The 22,398-nt window shown below is 47.7% G+C and overlaps 1 protein-coding gene across 4 annotated transcripts; it reads left to right on the forward strand.

Annotated features, from left to right (window-relative positions):
• Window positions 1-70: 70 nt before the first annotated feature.
• HSD17B7 (hydroxysteroid 17-beta dehydrogenase 7) lies at window positions 71-22,278 on the forward strand. Of its 4 annotated transcripts, XM_028732293.2 has the most exons (10): window positions 71-196; window positions 3,260-3,463; window positions 4,112-4,204; window positions 6,882-7,013; window positions 9,346-9,460; window positions 11,558-11,752; window positions 14,683-14,787; window positions 15,719-15,775; window positions 16,234-16,332; window positions 21,814-22,278. In XM_028732293.2, the coding sequence occupies exons 1-10, from the start codon at window positions 162-164 to the stop codon at window positions 21,913-21,915; spliced, it is 1,137 nt and encodes a 378-aa protein (XP_028588126.2). In that variant the 5' UTR covers window positions 71-161; the 3' UTR covers window positions 21,916-22,278. The 4 variants fall into 4 exon arrangements, with proteins under 4 accessions (XP_028588126.2, XP_028588127.2, XP_028588129.2 ...); XM_028732294.2 differs by lacking the exon at window positions 6,882-7,013; XM_028732295.2 differs by lacking the exon at window positions 3,260-3,463 and having other exon boundaries at window positions 74-196.
• Window positions 22,279-22,398: the final 120 nt, after the last annotated feature.

Genomic DNA, 22,398 nt, shown 5'->3' on the forward strand with positions numbered 1-22,398 from the left:
CGAGCGAGGCCTCTGATTGGGCCGGGGAGGCGGGGGGGGGCGAAGGAGGGGCGGGGTTTGGGGGCGGGGTTTGGGGGCGGGGCCAAGCCCGGCTTCTGGCGGCTCGTCCCGCGACGCTCGCCTCCAGCCTCCAGACGCCGCCGCCGCCGCCGCCGCTCGCCATGCAGAAGGTGGCCGTTGTCACCGGCGCCAGCAGGTAAGGAGGGAGGGGCGGCCCGGGGACCCTCCAGGTATTCCTTCTCGCCAGGCTGCTCTCCTCGGGGGACCCTCCCGGCAGCGGCGCGGAGGAGCCGGGCTCGGAAGGGGAGAACGGAGGAGCGCCCGCTTGGCAGGGAGCTCGGCGGAGCGCGGGGCTGGGACGGGGCGGGCGCGGGGCGTCAAAGCCACACGAGGCGCAGAACTGCAGAGCTGTCAGTTGGAAGGGAGCAGGAGGGTCATCTAGTCCTGCCCGGCAGGAATCCTTCCCCCCGCGGGGCTCGAACCTGCAGCTCTGGGGTGAGGAGTCTCGTGCTCTCCTAACTGAGCTCATCAGCCCATTTCGAAGCCCCCTCCAAGCTCGCTCTGTCGCTGGGAACTGTTAGCTCTGCAAGGGGCAAAGAGCAGCGCCCAGAATGATGTGCTTCGGAATGTGCTTTAAATGTTGTGTGTGAACAGTTGTGGCAACAGCAGTGAAGAGCAGCAGCGTAGCGTGGGTTGTCAGCACCCGGGGCAAGGCAAGTAATTTGCGCCCCCTAACCCGTGGATTTGCGCCCCCTAACCCGTGGATTTGCGCCCCCTAACCCGTGGATTTGCCCTAACCCCAGATGTTGCGCCCGGTGCGGCCGGCACCCCCTGCACCCCCCACGCTACGCCACTGGTGAAGAGGGTGGATTTCATACCTTGGCTTTCTAGGAAAGTGTCAAATCTGTCTTGCAACATGTAGGCAAATATATTTAATCTTACAGTACTGGTTGCTTTGCAGATTTGATAAACATTGAGAGGCACTAATAGTGTATGGAATCAGAGTTTATCACTGGATTTTAACACTATTGTAATGTGCTTTATATCTTGCTTCTTAGAGAACTTTTTTGTTTTGAAGTCTTGAATCTAACCTCTGTACATTATTGAAAACACAACAGCCAATATTTGTAAATCCATGGTGTGGCCATACTTGGAATGCCATGTGCACTGCTGGTTATCCCGCCTCAAAAGGTATTGTAGAGATAGCAAAGGTATGGGAAAACAACATCCAAGGGTGCAATCCTATACATAGCCACTCAAAAGGAATAAGCTTCATTGAGTTCAGTGGGATGTACTTTCAGGTAAGTGTGCACAGGATTGCAGCCTAAAACTAGAGTCCCAACTTCACTTCGCTGAGAGTTTAAGCCCCATTGAATTCAGTGGGGAATCTGCTAGTGAAGGGGCTGAAGCGCCTGCATTATGAGCATATGTAAAAGTGTTCTGGGGTTTCTAGTTTAGAATAAGGGGGGGGATGTCCAGATTTTAGAGATGCTTAGGTGGGTGCATGGCCAAAAAATGCTGGAAACCACTGCTCCAAAGAAAGCTTGAGCGGAAACTGAGGTGTTCTCAGTTTGCTGCTGGTTAACACAAAATGCCAAGCCAAAGCTCTGGTTTATTTCTTCCTGGCTGGGGATAAGAAGGGGGGGGGGGGAATACGCTTCAGCAGCATGTACCAGGATACTGCTCATTCAAGATGAGCCACAGTTAGCTGTCTGGGTGGTGAATGATTAGAGTAAGAGGTATTCCTCCAAGTGTAGCACTTGACTTGCCACTAGCCTTGATTTGCAGACCCCTCCAAGCCAGTCTGCTCTGCTGCCTTCTGCTCTTCAGTTCGGCCACTGCCTCCGTTCCTTTATTCACATTGAAGCAAGCAGTTACTTTATTATAATTCTGGGTTTGTATCAGCTAAACCAATATATTGCCCTGAGAAAATTTTGCATACTATTCCTATGGACATTTTCCTTCTCCTGGAAAACTACCCCCCAAAAATGGTTCATTTCTGAAAGTTCAGTACAGCTGCTTTCAGATCGCTGAACCTGTGTATTGTGAAACTGTGAGTTCCTGGGGTTCCTGCTCAGAGGGATGCATGATCAAGATCAAGGGCTCCCTTTTGGCCTCTGCAAAGCTTCCCAAGTGTCCTTTGAATGCATGGCTTTTGTAGTTGTGTACCTCCATTTGAAAGCTTTCCAGGTTTCCCTTATGTCCCTAGATTACTGATTCCTAGTTAATATCTTCTTGAGTGCAGTGCTAGATTTTTATTTTTGGGCCAGGTTATTCCCCCCCCCCCAAAAAAAAAGACTAGTTTTGCCCTTGCTTGAGTGAACCATCCTCCTCCTTCAGTCCTTGGTTCTATGTTCTGTGCCTTCCTCTCAGGTTTGAAATCACAGTCTTGGAGTCAAGTCCTTGTTCTTGCTTGAGGTGTTTCCTATTGGGGCTCCATCAGGGCAAACTTGTGTCTTCCTAGCGGATCTCCAGATAGCTTTAAATACTTATGAACTGAGTTTATATAGCCATTCCATGGTTTCTGTGGCAAATTGTCACACTTACTTTCTGTAGGCTTTTTGAGACTAGTGAGGGATTCTTTCACTCTTTAGATCATGGTTTCTGTGTAGGGCAGGATTTGCTGCCTGCTTAAATTGTAATTTTGCTGTCTGAAGCAGAATTTATAATTCTGCCATGTTCATTTCATGTAATAAACTAAACTTTATTCCCTCTGTGTGAAAACTGCTTGTGGGCATCAAATTAAGGATTAACACGTATCCATAGCAAATGCAGTCACAATTGTTGGCAGTGTGTGTATGAGTGCTTGTGAATGGTGAACTCAAATGTGGGTTCAGACACGTGTCATTGTCACAGTCCTACTCCTCCCTCTTTCAGGGAGGGATTTGCAACCTTCTAGACTCAGATGGACCTCTCCTCCCTGCTAGTTTTAATAAGCCAAGAAGGGCAATCGTCAGAGACTTCTCAAATGACCTGCTCACTAATTGTGAAGGCACGTTATTTCATGTGGGGCTGTGCAAAATACCCAGAAGGAAGAGGAGAGGCCCTCGAAACTGCACAGCTCTTGGTTTTGTTTCGAAGGGAGTGTTTTCAGTTTGGATCTCGGAAAGTAGCATCATATTGGGCCACATGGCAGGCTGATCTGGGAGTTGTTGCTCTTTTGGTCGTCAAAGGAGACCGGGAGAAGCCTTCAGTTGTATGGAGTTGTGATGCTGGACGCTCTATGGCTGGCCCTGATCCTGTGCTCTTACTGTTGCAGTGGAATTGGATCTGCGCTGTGTGAGCGTCTCCTCCAGGAAGATGCCAGCCTCCACGTGTGTTTGGCCTGCAGGAACCTGGAGAAGGCAAACGCCACCCGGAACCACCTGTTGTCCTGCTTCCCCAGTGCAGATGTCAGCATAGTTCAAATAGATGTTAGCAAAGTGGCCTCTGTCTTACGCGCAGCGGAAGAGATCAAGGCAAGGTATGTGCGGGGAGCAGGAACGGTTTGGTTAGGCTGCCTGTGCTGTGGCTCTTCTCCAGGGAGCTGCTTCCTTAACTCATCACCTTCCCAGGACTTGCTGTTCTTACTTGAACTGGACCTGTTCTGAGATGTGATTGCGTGATGTGTGATGGCCAAGAGAAGTGGTTTGCACAACTGGCAGAATCGAGTCTTCATTAAGCTATAGATGGGATGAAATTATATGCTGAAATGTTCTACTGTACTCTATGAAAAAACTCCATGCTGGTAGAAAGTAAGTATCTCAGGGGAAATGTTTCATCACAATCCCCTGGCATACTAGCTTTCTGTATGTAGGGAGGTTTCTGCTCCTCCCCCAAATGGAAGAGCATTCCAGCCTGCAGCCTAAAACAGTTTAGGGCAAGCTTGACCTCTTGATTATGAGAATTCACCCCTAGTGTGCTTCCCCAGAAAGATTTGGTGTTGGACCAGACATTAGGGGGGGGTCACTAACTTTTATATAAACTACTTAAAGGTTTGGGATGATTGGTGTATGAATCCTATTAAAAAATAAATATATTTTAAATTCTGGGGTACTCCAGTTCTGCTTAATTGCTATTTAATGCTGCTTTCCCATCCTTTCAATAACCACCTTTTTTTGTTTTGGTGTAGATTTCATCGTTTGGATTATCTCTTTTTGAATGCAGGGATAATGGTAAATCCACGTATCAGTTTATGGGCATTTATACGTGGCATCTTCTCCAGGTATGTTAAATATCTAACTGTTCCGTCGCTCGTCTTCATTTTCTGCCTGGCTTTGTGGATAGGAGGGGAGGACACGGAGTTACTTAGGCAGGGTTGTCCAGGGAAACAAAGCCTTGACCTCACTCTTTATCTGGCCTCCACCCCACATGTTACAAACCTAAAGTTATGGAATGTGAACATTTCTCTTCTGAGACAGAATGCTGCAGTTTGTCAGTGAGCAAAATCTGACTCAAGGCTACCCTCTTAGCATTGCAATTCCTTTCCTGCGTATAATACAGGAAGAAAATTAATAGGCTCTTATTAGAGGTTAGAAAAAGTGAAGCCTCCTCAGAGTGTGTGTATTTGTTTGTTTAGTTGCTTGTTACCCTTTACTGTTGCAGAGGTACATTGGATTATGTGACAGCACTAAACAAGGAGTAAACAAGGAATAAAACCAAACAAAACCCTATTCTATCTGATTCTGCCTCTCCACCCTCCACCTCAAGGCCTCCACCTCCAATGATCCTAATGTGAAACATATTAGAAGCCAAGTGTATCAGAAGCCATTTTGGCCTATAAGTGGTGTGTAAATTAATAATTAATAAGAAAATTGCATAGTGAGTTCACACTGGTATTTATGTTCGCTTATATATGTGTGTGTGCGTTCAGAAGTGTTGCCTTGTCAGCCTGCTGCTGCAAAAACAACAGACTCTTGTGACGTGTGAAGTCTAACAATCTCTCTTTCAAGGATTTGCATCCACTTTGTCAGATGTGTGAAGTTTTATATTCTGTTCAGGGAGAGAGGGAGAGAGGGAGAGAGGGAGGGAGAGAGAGAGAGAGAGAGAGAGAGAGAGAGAGAGAGAGAGAACTAATGTGAAAAAAGGAGGGGGAATTACACCATTAAGACATAATTGGTGTCAGTCTGCCTGAGCCCACTTCACATGCACAGAGGAGCCTGCAGAGGGACGGGGACTCGAGTTGGGATCTGCCTAAATGCAAAATATATGGGTTGGATCCTGTGTCCAGTCATACTTTGACTCACAGGGAGGAATTCTGCATTGTGCCCTTCCAGTGGTCCTGTTAGTGTAAGCATTTCCTGCGGGTTCTCCAGCCCCTCCCCCAAAAAAAGAACCTCCTCTTTTTGGCAGAGGACTAGTGAGATTCATTGTGTGTCTCCCATAGTGCACCTGCGTAGTAGAATTCATCCCATGGAACTCAATGAAACTTTAGTTACCTGACTGACTTATGTCCCATTAATATCTATGGGTCTGCACTAAGTAGTAATGCTAATATTTGCTAGTCTTCCCCCCCCCCCCAAATGAAACAAATTGACTGAATCCAGCTACACACACTCATACTTACCTACCCCTGTGTGACAGGAGCAGTGCTTTTATGTTGAACAGGTGGCTAGACCAGTAAGACAGCAACAAACCTCCCCTGGAACATGTGTGACGTTTGCAGTTCACTTGCCCTTGTCGGTGCAGTTGGAAACACAGGAAGACTGTCTAGCAGTCCTGTTACAATATCTGTATCTGGAATAAGTTGAGGATCCGATTTCCTCTCTCCTTTTCGCTGTCTCCCTTTTCCGTGTCCCATTTGCCGTAAACTCTTGCTGCTTGCTTTCAAGATCTTGCCTTCATCTCTCGTCTCTTGTTCTTTGACCTTTGTCCTTCCAAATTCTCACCATTCTGTTGGCCTCATCCTGTCTGCCAAACCTAAGAGTGCTGCTTCTGTCTCTTCATCTCTGTTGCCTCGCACTGTTCCTTGTTCTGTCCTTTGGATGGCACTTTCATTTGACTTTATTTTGAAATAGAATTATATATTGAAATAGTGGCTGAGACTTCCCTGCTTTCAACCTTTACCTCCTCGTTCTTTTTCCTCATTGTGTTTCTGCTCTTTTCTATCGTTTTCTTTTCCCAGCCTCCATCTTTTTAGTCTGTGAGCTTACTAGAAGGGTAAGTCCCAAAAAGGACTGTGAGAATAAAAATTAAAACGTTTGCATCAGAAACACGGGCTGGACCTTGAGAAATGTTTTGATGTATGAACCTAAACATATGAGTTGGGAATACTTTCATTTGGGCATTTGTACTTGACGCCTTGACTTAAACCCCCCACATTTTCAAATGCATCTCTGAACCAGGTAGACTAGAGAGTTTCTTGTTTGTTTCCTAATTTCTTGTGAGCCACAGATTGTGCCCTCAGATGCAAGGGAAGGGAAGGTTCCAGTCTCTCTTTAATTACTGAATAGAAGAAGGCATTTTAGCAAGTGCAGCCCCTTGTTCACCCGATAAGCTGCATCTGCCAAAATTCCTCCTTATACACAATTGTCTAAGGCTCAGGAGCTCTGGGCGGCAAGTTACCCTGTGTGCTTTCTCAGTTATCCAAGCTGCAATGTCTTAATATTTACCTGTTTTCCTTTCTGTGCCTGCACTCATTCCTTTTTCTTTTTTCCCAATTTTTGAGTTCATCCTTTTTAGAAATGGGGAAGACGCACACAAATTCGAACTGTGAGAACACCATTGACGTGTATTTTCTGTAATCTGCATTTTGTCAAACCGAGTGTGATCTCCTTGGTAGACCACTGAAACGCATTGAGCTAGTGTTCCCAGAGAAGAATCCTGAAACGGCTTAAAATATCTAACCTGTAACCTAACAACTGCCTGTTCTATTTACACTTGTATCCTGCTCTTCCTCTAAGGAGTTCAAAGCAAGACACATGGGTTTCCCATGCAGTCTCCCATCCAAATACTGACCAGCCCCAAACCTGTCTAGCTTCAGTGATGGAACATCCTCAAGTGGAACAAAATGAAGCAAAGTCCTCTTTTGCCCAGTATGTGCTACTTCCTTTGTGACACGGGAACTACATTCCTGTCTTGGTTTTATGTAGCAGTCCTTATTTGCATAAAGTTGTTTGCTATCTTCATCTTGTGTGTTCTGATGATGAGCCTCCAAGGTAGGTTATACTGCAGAGGAATCAACAACCAGGTATTGTTACTTTTCTAAGGTAGCTGTAGTTGTTGGCTATCTCTGGCAACAGGATGGATCCCTGCTACCTCACACTGCTGTGCATTCTGCCAATCAAAAATAACATCAAATCTGCCTTCTGTTTTAGGTTTCCTGCCAACTGCAATATGCTTTCTGCTAGCTTTGTTCCTGTTGTAGAAGTGGACAGCTCCACTTTTCCTCTGACCCATTGCTAATTATTTCCAGACACACACCTGGCTTTCTACCACAAGAATCCCGAAGTATCAGGCACCTCATAGGCTTTGTTCACACATAACACAAAGCCATGGTTCAGTTAGCCCAAATGTGGGTTGTTGTTTTTTAAGTGTCTGATTCCACCCCACACTAACCATGGTTTATTTCCAGACAGCAAAGCATGATTTGAAACCATGGCTCATTCTTGGCTTTTTTGGTTTTTCATGACGCCTGAGCCAGCATCCTGGTTTTGTAACCTTTGTTTGGGTGTCCTGTCACAGACAGATACTCATGAAGTTCCAGAAGTGTGAGGCAAGACCTGTGGGAAAACAAAGCTACTCCCCAGGCTAAGCAGCTCTTGGTGTTGCTTTTCCAGAAGTAGGTCTCTCGCCTCAGGTTGTGATGCCAATGGAAATAAAATTGAAAGAGGTTTGACCTGCTTTGCTACTTTGCTGTCTATACAGGACTGTTGTGTTGAAAACACAACAACTTTTTAAAGTTGGCTATCCTGATCATTGGGACGCGGGTGGCGCTGTGGGTAAAAGCCTCAGCGCCTAGGGCTTGCCGATCGAAAGGTCGGTGGTTCGAATCCCCGCGGCGGGGTGCGCTCCCGTTGTTCGGTCCCAGCGCCTGCCAACCTAGCAGTTCGAAAGCACGTCAAAGTGCAAGTAGATAAATAGGGACCGCTTACTAGCGGGAAGGTAAACGGCGTTTCCGTGTGCGGCTCTGGCTCGCCAGAGCAGCGATGTCACACTGGCCACGTGACCCGGAAGTGTCTCCGGACAGCGCTGGCCCCCGGCCTCTTGAGTGAGATGGGCGCACAACCCTAGAGTCTGTCAAGACTGGCCCGTACGGGCAGGGGTACCTTTACCTTTACCTTTATCCTGATCATTACACCTACCCACAAATTATATCACTTCAGCCAGCAAATTGGTACTTTAAAAAAAAACCTTTAAAAACCAACCTAATGGGGATGTTGTCAGGAGACCTGCAGGGCAAAAGTCTCCCTGGTCACTTAATGGATTCTGAATTTCTGATCTTAAGGCAGCATGGTGTGTGTCTGTGCTGGGCAGCTGGTTTGGCTTGGGGCATGTGGAGAGCAATGAAAATCTGTGAAAATTTCTCTCTTTGATTGCGCAACTGTCCAATTGTAAGGAAGTTGGTGATGGAGAAGCAATGCCAGTTACAGGAGCAATGTGATGGTTTTGGGAGGGAGAAATACACAAAATTGAGCAAGCCAAGCTGTGATTTCTTTCCTCTGAGACTCCTCATAGCTTGTTCAACAATCCATGTGAATGTGGCCACTGTTTCTGAAATCTTTGTTCTAGAGTAGCAGCTCTTGGTTGAACTGAGCTGCCATTTTGGTTTGCTTCTTAACAACCACGACCTGAGAGGCTGCTTGAAGAATCTCTCAAATTGAAACACAACTATTATATTTGTCTCTTTGTGGATGTGATCCAGAGGAAAGCTGTGCACACAGCTAGGGGGTTCATAGAAATTTCCTGAAACTGCTTGCAGTGCTGAAAAGAACACAAGGGCACAGCTGGATCCGGCCAAGAGTTCATCTCATCCAACATCCTGTTTCCACCAGTGGCCAACCGGGCAACTAACATAAAGACTTTTCAGTTTAGCATTTAAAAAACCAACCGCCTCTTCAGCATGTAATTAAAACATCCAATAACATTCTGGCTCTTCTATTTATTTTACTTGTTCTTCTGTTTTTTCATTGTAATCATGGGGACCACCTGGGATTAGTGGTAGTCCTTGGATCACAGTTTAACAACGTTCCAAATAAAAACCAGCTACAGTTTCTGTCATTTCCCAAAGATTGCTTCCTTTTTGCCGGCATAAGCCATCTCCACCCACCCTCACATTTAGTTGCAAGGACCATAACATTGGTTGGCGGTTTCTCTTAAGGGCAGCAGTCCTCTCTTCTACACTCTAACCTCTTCCCCTGTTTTCAGGAGGGCATACCAGATGCTGACTACAGCAGAGGGGCTGATGAGCCAAGAGGACAGGGTCACTGCAGACAACCTTCAGGAGGTCTTTGAAACAAATCTCTTCGGACATTTTGTACTGGTAAGGAAGCTTTTACCTAGTTTTTGTCACACATCCTGGTGTTGTGCAGATGTTATCTGGGTGTTTGTACATGTATTGCAAGACATTATTCTAGGTGATCTATGTATTGTGCAACGTTGCCCTACATTCCAGAGTTAAAGATGGTTGTGAACAAGCTCTCGCCTCTTTAGTTAATACATTGGTATATCCAGTGAGCCTTCCACAGATAAGAACAAGGATGCCTATTTGCATAGGTAAGTTTGCCAGTCCTTTGCCAGTCAGTGTAGTGTAATATCTCTAGCTCTCATCTTTGGTGGCTGTTGCTGGTCTCAGAATATTAAATTGAGTGTGCTAATTCTCAAAAACTGAAGAAGTCTCAGTAGATTTGTTTTGGTGTGGTTGCTTTTTTAGCACGAGGGCTTAATTCTGCACCAGCAGCATCTGGTTTGACTTTCTGGATGTGATCTGCCGATTTCACAACGGGTTGGTAGCTGACAGAAAAGCTGACCAAAATTTCTGCCTCATTGACTTCAAGACTGAACTCACTGCTGGTCCTTTCAGTGGACTTCCAGCAAACAACGTTTAAAGGCAATCTTGTCAGCTGTAATTTGGCCACACAGGGCAAAAAAATATTAATATTAATATTAACAATAGAACCCCAGTATTGTAGCTTTATCTCCATAATTGTATCCTGTCATTTCCTTTAGTGTCCACTGCATGGAGCTAATGTATTTGACTCCTCTTTACTTTTGCAGAATAGATAATCAAAGTTTGTGGCGTCTTGCAGTCAGCAGGGTAGTGAGCACACGGACTGGTCCTACCTGTGCCAGATTCTATGTCTGTGGGCTCCTATCGCAGTGCATAATTGTAATGTGTGCCTGGTGGCAGGAGAGGCAGGGGTGAGTTGGGGCAACACAATCATGATGGTGTAGGTTTTACTTGCAAAGCAGGTGGGACCTTAACTGTCAAGAAGGGCAGAACCTCTTGTCCAAGGACAGTGGCGACGCTGCCGGGCATCTATAACGCATGAGTGAAGATGCAAAGTGCTGTGTTACAATTTCACGCCCGTGCTGTGAAATCGGAAACCAAAGACCCGTTCCAAAGGTTTATGCTGACTTGTGGCTCACTTAAGAAGAATATGTTTATCCAGTGTATACTGTTATAAGTCATGTTGTATGGACAGGAAAGTAAATATATTTGTAAAGTATTTTAGGGATCTTTGGGGAAATCCTGTTGGTTCTGTTGAGTATGGGTCAGCTTTGTTTTAGAATGTATACAGTGGAACCTCGGGTTACGTACCGTCCTCCGTACGGATGCTTCGGGTAACAAGCTCTGCTAACACTAGTTGCGAACTTTGCCCCGGGATGCAAGCGGAAGTCGCATGGTGGCAGCGGGAGGCCCCATTAGCAAAAGCGCGCCTCATGTTAAGAACAGTTTCAGCTTAAGACCGGACCTCCGGAACAAATTAAGTTCATAACCGGAGGTAACACTGTATTCTGAAAATAATATTGATTAAAAAAAAATTAAAATGCCAGACTCATTCTGATTTATAATCTTTTTTTCTTTCATAGATGAAAATGCAGAACATACTTCTTGCAAGTAGAACTTGTGAGGAAGGATCTGTATCGGGGGTTACCAAACATTTTCCTCCATTGGCCACTTGAAAATTGCAGAGGGGCTTAGTGGACAATGATTTTTCGCCCTTTGTAGTAATTGTAGTGCTCCTTTTGTTTTTTATATATTATATTACAGTTTGAATTCTGATATTAAATATATTAAATATTTTTAATTATTTTAACCATATTTTTATTGCTGCTTTTATTTCACATTGTACAGTATTACAATTTAAATTTCTTCAAATCCAAAATTTAAATACAATATAAGAAATAAAAGAAGCAATTAAAACAGTTAAAAATCAATATAAATATTTAATGCGATGGATGTGCTGTCTCCTGTCTTCAAACACAAATCCACAGGCATACTGTGGACCACCTGAAAGACCCTGGTGGACCACCAGTGGTCTGTGGACCACAGTTTGGGAACCTCTGTTCTAGATTGTATGCCTCTTGAGGCAGGAACCTGGAGCCTTGTTAAAGTCTGGTTTCTTCATTTTTGCAGATCCGGAACCTGGAGCCTCTGCTCTGCTGCACTGAAAAGCCCAGCAAGCTGGTCTGGACCTCTTCAGTCAATGCCTGCAAATCTAACTTCAGCCTTGAGGACTTTCAGCACAGGCAAGGCAAGGAGGCCTACAGCTCTTCTAAATATGCTACTGACCTTACAAGTGTGGCTCTGAACAACCGGTTCAACAAGCAGGTGAGAGCACCCTATCCTAGTCCTTCCAAAAGGCTGCTTGTCCCCTCTGTCTCCACTGGCCCTTCCGACCCAAAGCAAAAGAAGGTGGCATTCTTCTCAGGAACGTTGGCGAAGTGTGCCAAGATAAGTGGGTGTGAGTCCCATCAGTGGAAGGCTGTGCAAGGACTTACACATCTGCAATGGGGTCCCCCTCTACACACCTCATGCCTCCCAAATTGGCTCTGAGGTGTGTGGCTTGGGGGGACCCCCAGAATGTGGTGAGAAGAGTGAGGGGGCCGCTCCATCTGGCAAGCGGAAACGCTTGTGGTGCTGGAACACTTGATGTCGTGTGACTCTCAGTTCCTCCCATTGTGTTGCGACTTTTCTGAACCGCTGCTTACCGTATTTTTCGCCCTATAGGACGCACTTTTTTCCCTCCAAAAATGAAGGGGAAATGTGTGTGCGTCCTATGGGGCGAATGCAGGTTTTCCCTGAAGCCTGGGAAAACCACCGCACTGACCCCTCTCGCTCTCCAGGCTTCAGGAAGCTATCCGCAAGCCTTGTGAGCCTGGCGGGAGTTCCCGCTGGGCTCGCAAGGCTTACGGGCAGCAACCTGCAGCCCAAAGCACGGGGCGCGCTCCGGGCAGATGTCCGCAAGCCTTGCGAGCCCGGCAGGAGTTCCCGCCGGGCTCCCAAGGTTTGCGAATAGCAGCCTGTTCTGGGGGCTGGGGTCGGGGGAAGCTCAGGCTTCCCCCACCCCAGCCCCATGGCTGGGGGGAAAAAATATTTATATATATATATATTTCCCCCCAAAAAAACTAGGTGCGCCCTATGGGCCAGTGCGCCCTATAGGGTGAAAAATACAGTAATCCCTGGAGCATTTGTACTCAAATGTTTTGAGAGTTCAGCACAAACTCAAGACAAGCCACAGAATTTGATACTGGCTACAGAATTCAGTCTCCTGAGAATCTGTCTTCTCCTTTTTTAAAAGTGGGTTTGTAATCCACATGGCTGCAAAAACAAGCTTTCAAGTTAACAGGCAATGCCTGGTCATATGCCTGGATTTTGAGGGTGGAGAAAGGGGGGCTTTTATCAGATTGACTATTCTTCTATTTCTCCTTTTTGTGAATAGTGAAAGCAAAATAAATCATGCAGACTAAGGGATCTTGAGCAAATTACGGTAGTTTAATTTGCATAATTTATACAGGACATAGAATTTTAGCTGTTTTGTGCTGTGTGGGTGACAAAATGAGACTGCATTCTCAGTGGTGGCCCCCCAATTATGGAACTCCTTCCCAAATTACATTTGGTTGTCCCCCCACATTGGACTCATTGAGATGCAAGGTAAAAGCATTGTTATTTACCAATATCTTTGTATATGTGATGTTGCTGCTAATGTCATTGTTGCTCTCTGCTCCTATTATGATGAAGGGTAGGATATAAGTACAAGGAAATGAATAAATACAAACTTTGGTTACTTTGGTTCAGATTTTGCCATTGTTTTGGACAGCATTATACACTGTCACCCATGGAGTGTTTTAAAAATATGCAAGGTGTAGCTTTGCAACACCCCCTGTAAAATGTTCTTTCCATATTGGGGTGAAATAAAATTGACCATGGCCAACAGCAATTTCATGATAAAACAGTTCTTTTATTAAAATGCCTTTAAGAGCTGAAAGCAATTTGGCAAGGTGTATTGCTGTTCCTCTGGGTCCTATTTTAATAGTCACAATGACCCTGGAAAGTCGCTTAGGCTGTCCAAGGCTACCCAGGCAGGAGTTGAACCCTGATCTCCCTTCTCTGGGTCAGACTGCTTCTCACATCTGTTCCTCCCCACCAATCCCTTTCCATTCTGTCTGCCCTCCTTCCCCACATGAGTCAGAGGCCTAGTCCACACCATAATTTAATATGGACAAGAAGCTTCTGTTTTGTGATGTCCACACAGTGCCTCATCCAACTGGCAGCCCACAAGGCCCACCATCGCTGTTTTATTCAGATTCTCCCAATCTATGAATAATTTGTTAAGAGGAAATAAAAATCCAACTTAAAATCACTTTCCACTGGCGTGTGGGTGCTCTGAAGTGCATTATGCGACTGGGCTCCCCCCTCCAAAATGTGTGTGGTGATGTTTCACTGGGTGCTTTGGAGGGGAGGAAGAAAAAGAAAAGCACTGTGTCCACATCTCCACCCTGCTGCAATCCTCGTCGTGCCTTTGCTGTTTATGTCCTTTTGGAAATTGCAGAGCGGCTTTATGTTTTTTGGGGGTGAGGGATTTCAGGAGACCAGCTTCCTTCACACTGACAGGCAATCACATGTAAAGCAGTGACTTGGGGATGCCGTTCTTTCCACTCCATCCTTCCACAATAGCAGAGAAAGTGGTTTCTAATGAATGGGCAGGGGAAACCTCTCAGGTTTCACAGCTCTGAAGTCAGCCAAATGCAGGATTTCTGCCTCCCATTCAGAAGTACTGTATTTTTCACTCTATAAGACGCACCAGACCACAAGACACACCTAGTTTTTGGAGGAGGAAAACAAAACAAAACAAAAATATTCTGAATCTCAGAAGCCAGAACAGCAAGAGGGATCACCGCACAGTGAAAGCAGCAATCCCTCTTGCTGTTCTGGCTTCTGGGATAGCTGTGCAGCCTGCATTCGCTCCATAAGACGCACACACATTTCCCCTTACTTTTTAGGAGGGAAAAAGTGAATCTTATAGAGCAAAAAATGCGGTAATTATTGTGCTTGTTTATGCCATTTACATGTAGAAAGGGCAGAATAGTAAGCTAACAAAACCAGGAGGGAATGTTTTAAAAGCTTGCCCCTCTTTCTGTTACAAACTTGGCACAAGCCCTGTCTACGTGGTGTGAGCGTGGGTGTCTGCCAGCAGTTGTGTGTGTCACAGTGTGGCCCCATGGGGCCATCTCTTTCTCTCTCTATTGTTCTCTCAACAGGGCCTGTATTCTAGTGTTGTGTGTCCAGGTGTTGTGATGACCAACATGACATTTGAGATTTTGCCTTCTTTCGTGTGGAAGTTATTTTTCCCCATTCTGTGGCTGGTGAGTGTGATGGTCTTCAGAAACTGCAGCAAACCCTTAAGTTCTAGGAATTAGAGGCTGATTCAGATTCCCTTGTAAGCAGAGAGAAAAGCTGAAGTGGTCAGTGGAACAAATACAAGCAAATACAATCAGACTTTACAGCATACAGTGGTACCTCAGGTTACATACGCTTCAGGTTACAGATGCTTCAGGTTACAGACTCCGCTAACCCAGAAATAGTACCTCGGGTTAAGAACTTTGCTTCAGGATGAGAACAGAAATTGTTCTCTGGCGGCGCGGCAGCAGCAGGAGGCCCCATTAGCTAGAGCGGGGCTTCAGGTTAAGAACAGTTTCAGGTTAAGAACGGACCTCCGGAACGGATTAAGTACTTAACCCGAGGTACCACTGTATTTCACTATAGAGGAAGCCCCTTTTGACTATTTCTTATTTGGGGAAGGACCATAAGAAGAGCCTGGCAGGTCAGGCCAGGGCCCCCTCTACTCCAGCACCCTGTTCTCAGAGTAGCCCACCAAGTGCCCACGGGAGCCCCATAGTGGGACCTGAGCTCCAGAGCCCTCTCCCACTTGTGATGGAACTAGCCTTCAGAAGCATCCTTCCTCTGACAGTGGAAGCAGAACATGGCCATTGTGGCTTCTCCTCCAGGAACTGGTCTCCCCTTTTAAAGCCATCCAAATTGGTAGCCATCACTGCCTCTGGTGGGAGCAGCCTCCTTCCTTTATCTGGCGCTGGGTCTGCCCTGAAACTTGCAACACTCGCCTTTGCTGGGTGTCTACAAGTTCCAGTGGGATGAGAGAGGGATAGGGCTGCTATTTTGGGGCAGAGGATGGTGGTGCTTTCCTTGCCCTCCTGGAGCTGCTTCCCCAGCTTCAGTGCCATGGAGTAGAAAGAAGAGAGAACTGACTTCTTTTCTTTTCTCTCCCCGCAACTCCAGTTCCGCCTTTTTACCAACACGTACACACTGACGCCGTACAATGGAGCAGAAGCACTGGTAAGATGCTTTGGCACTGACCTGTTGTACGTTGTGCCTGCCTCATCCATAGCGTTTGCCTTGTGCTAGCCGGTGTGCCAAGAGGTTCACAGCCACTTCTTTCCTCTTCTGGGAAACCTGCTGGCTGCTGGGGGGGGGGGGGGGGGAGTGCGTCATTGTGTTACCTTCTTGATCTCTTGTTGACATTTGATGCCATTGACTATGGTATCCACCTGGACTGGGAATTGGGGGCGCTGTATTACAGTGGTTCTAATTCTACCTTCTGCACCGAGTCCAGAGAGGAGCATTGGGAGAGTGCCTGTTGGCTCCCTGGCAGCTTACATTATGGGGTTATCTCGTTTGAGCCCTTTTAGATCCAAATACAGGCCCACAGAGGTTTTCAGCACTGGCAGCGGTTGTCTTGAGTCAAACGCACTTTCAAGGAAAGAACTGCTCACTTGTTTGCATCCCCTTTCTAGGTTTGGCTCTTCAAGCAGAAGCCTGAGCTGCTGGACCCACTGGTGAAATTTCACAGCTGCACCACATTCTTTGGGAAGAACTACGTTGAGATCCGCAAGGTAAGTAGACCCCTTCGTGTGCATTGTGTTGTCACAAGTACAGTGGTGTTATAGTTCAGAATTTATCTGGTTAAATTCCCTGGTGTGTGTCACCTGCTGACGTCAGCTTACAGCTGGGCGGAGACAGAAGCTTTTAGAAGCTGGGCGGGACTATTCCCTGTTTGTTCAGTTTCTCTCTGTGTGTCTGAGAGAGAGACATGTTTGCAATGGCGGCCAGCAGCGATGGCTGAACTGTTTCAATAAAGAGCTGTAAATAGACAAACCGGACTGCGTGTGTTTGTCAAAGGACGTATGGCTGTTTTACATCGCTGTGCTTCAACTCTGCTACTGGCGTGACTGGATGAAAGAGCGAAGGGGCAGAAGTGCGCAGGAGGAAGTGTGCCGGACCTGCCGGGCTGCCATAAATCGCTAATTGTGGACCAATAAATCAATTAGCGGGGTCGCGCCAGACCAATAAATCGTGTACTGCACAGGTTATGGGAGGTCAGCCAATGCCTCGTAAAACAGTCGTAAAACAGCTTCAGGAGGGCTTTGAAGCTGGGATCTGAGAAACGGGAGCTGACCGGATGCCGGAGAGCAAAATGAGTAATTGCCTGCTTCTGAGAGGCATGAGGAGCTGCTGAAAGAGAGCTGCTGGGACACAGAGCTAAAAGAAAAGAGCAGCTGAGAAATCGTTTCTCCGGACGGGTGCTGGATAAGCTGTAAGTAAGCTTGGGCCCCCTGGGAGAACGGGAGAAGATGGCTGAACGCCAGGATATGCCGGTGGAGCCTTTAACTCTAAAGAGTTGGGCAACGTGGTCCAGAAGAATAAGGGGATGGTTCTTGGTTGAAGGGCTCTGGGAAGTAAACCAGTGGGAGCCAAAAGAAACACCCCTTAGCCGGCCAGCAGCTAGAGCAGGTGAAGCAAGCTGTGGGGCTGTGTTGGCTGAAGATAGCCAGAGGCTGCAACAAGAGCTGGAGATGCTCAGGGCATGTGTTGATGCATCACTGAGACCCCACCTAGAGGGTGTGAAATCAGCGTGGGCTGCCTGGAATTTACTGAAAGGCTTGTGTGAGGCGTCAGCGAAAGGCCAGAGCCCTGGAGGAAGCCCTGGAGAGGCAGAAGGATGCCCAGAAAGCCCAATGGGGGCTGGGACAGTGTTGGGGAGCTGTTGTAATGCTTCTACACGTCTGTGTGATGGACTGAGTCCTGGAAAGGCTGGACTGGCAGGCCCTGTTCCCGATGTATTGGCCTCTAGGAGCGCTAGTGAGCAGATCGGGGGGGCGAAGAGTTCCAAAGGCAAGTTTGAAAAACTTTCCCTTTGTGCTGAAGCGGAGAGCAGCTTCAGGGGGGGCCGAGCTGGTGGGAGTCGCCGTTCCAGAAGGAGGAAGGCAGGGCCAGCTGGGCGGAGCCCCGAGCAGTGTTTTTCCACTGGAGTTCGTCGATGCTACGTGTGCAATTCGGCGCAACATCTGCGTGGCAGTTGCCCCCACCGGAGCACACAGGCGCGGCAGGATGTTGGCAAGGACACTTTGCACGTTTCTCATGGGAATCAGACGGGTTTCCATGGCAACAGGCCTGGGAAGACAGGCAGGCGTGGAACTGAGCCAGGTGGCCGTGGTAAACAGCAGGGAGAAGAGTCTTATCAAGTCTCAGCGAGTATGGCAGTGTTTGAGGAGGGCCGAGTGGAAAATACCGAGATGGCCTTTGTAATAGACTCTGCAGCTAACCGCAACATGGTTCCAGAGACCCCTGCAGTCGAGAGGTGGAATTGCACGGCAGTTCCGAAGGGACAGACTATTAAGTTTGCAAATGGACAGAAAACTAGAGTTTCCAAGTGTACTAATGCCTATCTTTCTGTTTTACAGGAAACGGTGGATTTTTGTATTGTTCCAGAGATTCAACATTGTTTGTTATCTGTGCCTTATTTGTTAAGTAAGGGGTTCAAAGTTTGTTTTGAAAATGATGTCTGCACAATCTCCAAAGGGGGGAGGTTACTGGCCAAAGTGCGGAAGGGACAGAATGATCTTTTCATTCTTAAAACGTCTCTTGGAGGTGAGGGGAAGGTTGAGAAAGCACAAGCGTTGCGTGCTACAGTTCCCAACCAGCGTGCTACAATTCCCGCTCATAATGTTACATGTGCATGCGTATGGCATCAGAGAACGATTCACAATCCTTTAGAGGATTTGCAGGTGTTACCTGAGGTTGTTACAGGTTGTAAGATTAAAGATTGTCAAAGTGCCATTAATTGTGACACTTGCAAGCAGGCAAAGGTGAGAGGGTGCAGTTACCCAAAGGTGGAACGTGTAGCCGCTAAACCTTTTGAGCTGGTTCACATAGATTTGTCCGGTCCTGTCAAGGCACCAAGTCTGGGGGGGGCCAGGTTTCTGCTAACTTTTTTGGACGATTTTTCGCAGAATTCTTGGGTTCACGGTCTCAAATCCAGGGAGGATGCAGCACAGCTGATCAAGAGCTGGATTGAGGGGGTGGAACAGAGGTTCTCCACCAGGGTTCAAGCTATCATCAGTGACAGAAATGCTAAGTACACTGGTTCTGCTTTGCAGAAGTTCTTTCAACAGAAAGGGATACGACACACAGTTATTTCACCCCAGCAAGGTGGAGTGGCAGAGCTGAGAAGTGGAGCTCTGATTAGGGCTGCACAGGTGATGCTGAAAGAAGCCAGGTTACCTCCTGAGTTTTGGCTGGAGGCTACGAGGGCTGTGTCATTCACCTGGAATCGTGTCTACAACTCATTGGTAGGTGACACACCGTTCTCTTTGTTAAATGGCCGAAAACCCCAGGTTCACTTTCTGCGGACGTTTGGGACTCCTGCGCTTGTCTCTGTGCCTGAGGCTTTGCGAGGGCCAGATGGAGCCAAAGTCCAGAAAATGATCTTCTGTGGGTATGAGCCAGAAGCCCGTGCATGGCGATTTGCTTACCCGTCAGGTGATCAGAGTAAGGTGCTGATCAGTAAACACGCTGAGTTCTTAGAGGAGGAGGTGAAGTCAAAGACTCCTGTTAGGCGTGATATTCTCTCAGATTGTCTCTCTGATCCAGAAGACAGTTCTGATGAGGCAGAGGAAGAAGGGGCTGAGGCTGGTGATGAGGACCAGGTCCAGGATCAGAGTTCAGAATCCGATGATGACGACCAGGTCATTGACCAGGGTCAGGAGCAGGATGTGGCATCTCCACAAGTTGTTAAGAAACAGCCCAAAAGCGAGCCTAGTTCTCCTGTGAGTGTAATGGAGAGGATTCGAAAACGCTTTAAGTCAGAAGGAGAATCCCATGATGCAGAGGACACACCTGCTGATCAAAGTGAGTCAGAGGGAACACCTGAGTTTGTGCCTAGGAGGTCCAGTCGCCCAACAAAGGGTGTCCCACCAGAGAGGTATCAGGCCACAGGTGCGTGGATAAGTTTCGCACAGTGCGATTCTGAAAGTTGTGAGGTGGTTCCACAAATGCCAAACAGGTTTGCCAAGGGAAGGCGCAAGGCATTGGGGAAGGAATTGATCTCACAAGGTACTGAAGATGTTGCACAGGTATCACGCAGGGACACAAGGGGGGGTGTTATAGTTCAGAATTTATCTGGTTAAATTCCCTGGTGTGTGTCACCTGCTGACGTCAGCTTACAGCTGGGCGGAGACAGAAGCTTTTAGAAGCTGGGCGGGACTATTCCCTGTTTGTTCAGTTTCTCTCTGTGTGTCTGAGAGAGAGACATGTTTGCAATGGCGGCCAGCAGCGATGGCTGAACTGTTTCAATAAAGAGCTGTAAATAGACAAACCGGACTGCGTGTGTTTGTCAAAGGACGTATGGCTGTTTTACATCGCTGTGCTTCAACTCTGCTACTGGCGTGACTGGATGAAAGAGCGAAGGGGCAGAAGTGCGCAGGAGGAAGTGTGCCGGACCTGCCGGGCTGCCATAAATCGCTAATTGTGGACCAATAAATCAATTAGCGGGGTCGCGCCAGACCAATAAATCGTGTACTGCACAAGTGGTACCTCAGGTTACATACACTTCAGGTTACATACGCTTCAGGTTACAGACTCCGCTAAGCCAGAAATAGAGCTTCAGGATGAGAACCGAAATTGTGCTCCGGGGGCGTGGCGGCAGCAGAAGGCCCCATTAGCTAAAGTGGTGCTTCAGGTTAAGAACAGTTTCAGGTTAAGAACAGACCTCTGGAACAAATTACCGTATTTTTCGCTCTATAGGACGCACCGGACCATAGGAGGGGGAGAACAGGGGGGGGGGGGAATTCTTGTTCTCCCCCTCTAAAACAAGGTGCATTCAAGGTGCGTTCAAGAGCAGGTCGGGGAACAGCGCAAAGGCTGCGCACAGCCTTGCCGCTGCCCCCCGAGCTTGTGGGGCTGGCAGTGGGGGGAAGCACTGCTTTCTCCTACCCCCAGCCTCAAAGATCCCTGAAGCCTTTGGAGCGCAGCTGCACTCCAAAGGCTTGAGGCTTCGGGGACATCCTTTGTAGCCTCCGCAGGACAGCGGGGTGAAGGCACCCCGCTGCCCTGCGGAGGCTTTGCGCTGCCATCCCGAAGCTGCGCAGCGCCCCGTCTTGCTGTTTTGGCTTCGGGCTGCAGGCTGCTATCCGCAAGCCTTGGGAGCCCGGCAGGAACTCTCACCGGGCTCCCAAGGCTTGCAGATAGCTTCCTGAAGCCTGGAGAGCGAGAGGGGTCGGTGCGCACCGACTCCTCTCGTTCTCCAGGCTTCAGCGAAAGCCTGTATTCGCTCCATAGGACGCACACACATTTCCCCTTCATTTTTGGAGGGGAAAAAGTGTGTCCTATAGAGCGAAAAATACTGTAAGTACTTAACCCAAGGTACCACTGTATTGCTTTCATGCTTTTGGTGCACGCTACGCCGTGGGAAATTATGGAGGACCTACGTCATGAAGCAAGGCAAGGCAGCTGTCTTGGAGGGTGGATTCCGAATTCCATTAAGAGGCAGCAGAAAGTTCCACTGCAGAAAGCCTCATAGAAATGAATGTTACTCGCCTGGAGCTTTGGAGATAGGAAGGGCCAAAACTTACATTTATTTTTAAATGTTACTTACCTGCGAAAGATGTGTCTTGCTGGACTAGATCAAAGGCCCATCCAAGCCAGCGTTGTCTCCCACTGCATGGCCACAAGCAGGCTGGGATCGCATCAACACTCCCCACTTGCAATGACTGACTTGCAAAGGCTGACTATGGATGCGCAGAGTGTTTTATGGCTCCTGCCACTTTGCAACCCAGGGGCTTTGCAGTGAGAAGTGCCAGCCTCCTGCCACCTTCATGTCCCCAAGAAAGCAGCTGGACCCGCCTACTACGCACCTGTGCAGTTGGGTCAGAGCCAGCAACTGTGGTGTACAGCTCCTAGGTTCCATTAGCTGGTGGAAGGGAGGGATGGCTCTGGGGTCTCCTCTGGGGGTGTGGAGGGGGCAGGCTTGTGGTAAAGGAAAGAAAAACCTGCTGGTTCTGTGGAACCTGATCACAGCTGGGTTCTGTGTCTTTCAGATGGATCTCAGTGAAGATACGGCAGAGAAGCTGTACGAGAAGCTCCTGGAACTAGAGAAGCAACTTCTTGCAAGGTTCAACAGCCCACAGCATAAAAAATAGCAAAGCCAGACCAGTCTTTAGCCACCATTCCTCATGGCAATGAGTTTCTTCCACTTGGGACAGTTGAGAACCTCGGCTCCTCACCCCCACCCCACACTGGCTTTTGCCTTTTGCAATGCAAACCTCTCTAGAGATGTGTCTTTTGGCTGTCATGAAGCCGAAGTGCTGAAAGAAACCAAAAGGTCTTACAGTTCAGTCCCTGCCCCCCCCCCCAGCGTGGTTTTTATAATGCCTTTGCTCTCCATTTAGTTGCCGTGTCTTTACGTCACTGCAGCATTTGTCTTTTCCCCGTTATGTGTTTCCTGAAGCCTTTGTGCTCCTCAGAGCAGGATGTTTCTCAAATAATAAATGAAATGAAGGGTCGCTGTGTCCTTGTTTCAGAAGTGGGCATTCGGGGGGGGGGGAGGGGTAGTCCTGCCATTAGGTTGTGTGGCATTGCCTACTAAAGAGCAAAGTCGAGCTGGTTTGTGCCCTGGCTCCACT

Source organism: Podarcis muralis, chromosome 5 (assembly GCF_964188315.1).
Source record: "Podarcis muralis chromosome 5, rPodMur119.hap1.1, whole genome shotgun sequence".
Lineage (NCBI taxonomy): Eukaryota > Metazoa > Chordata > Lepidosauria > Squamata > Lacertidae > Podarcis > Podarcis muralis.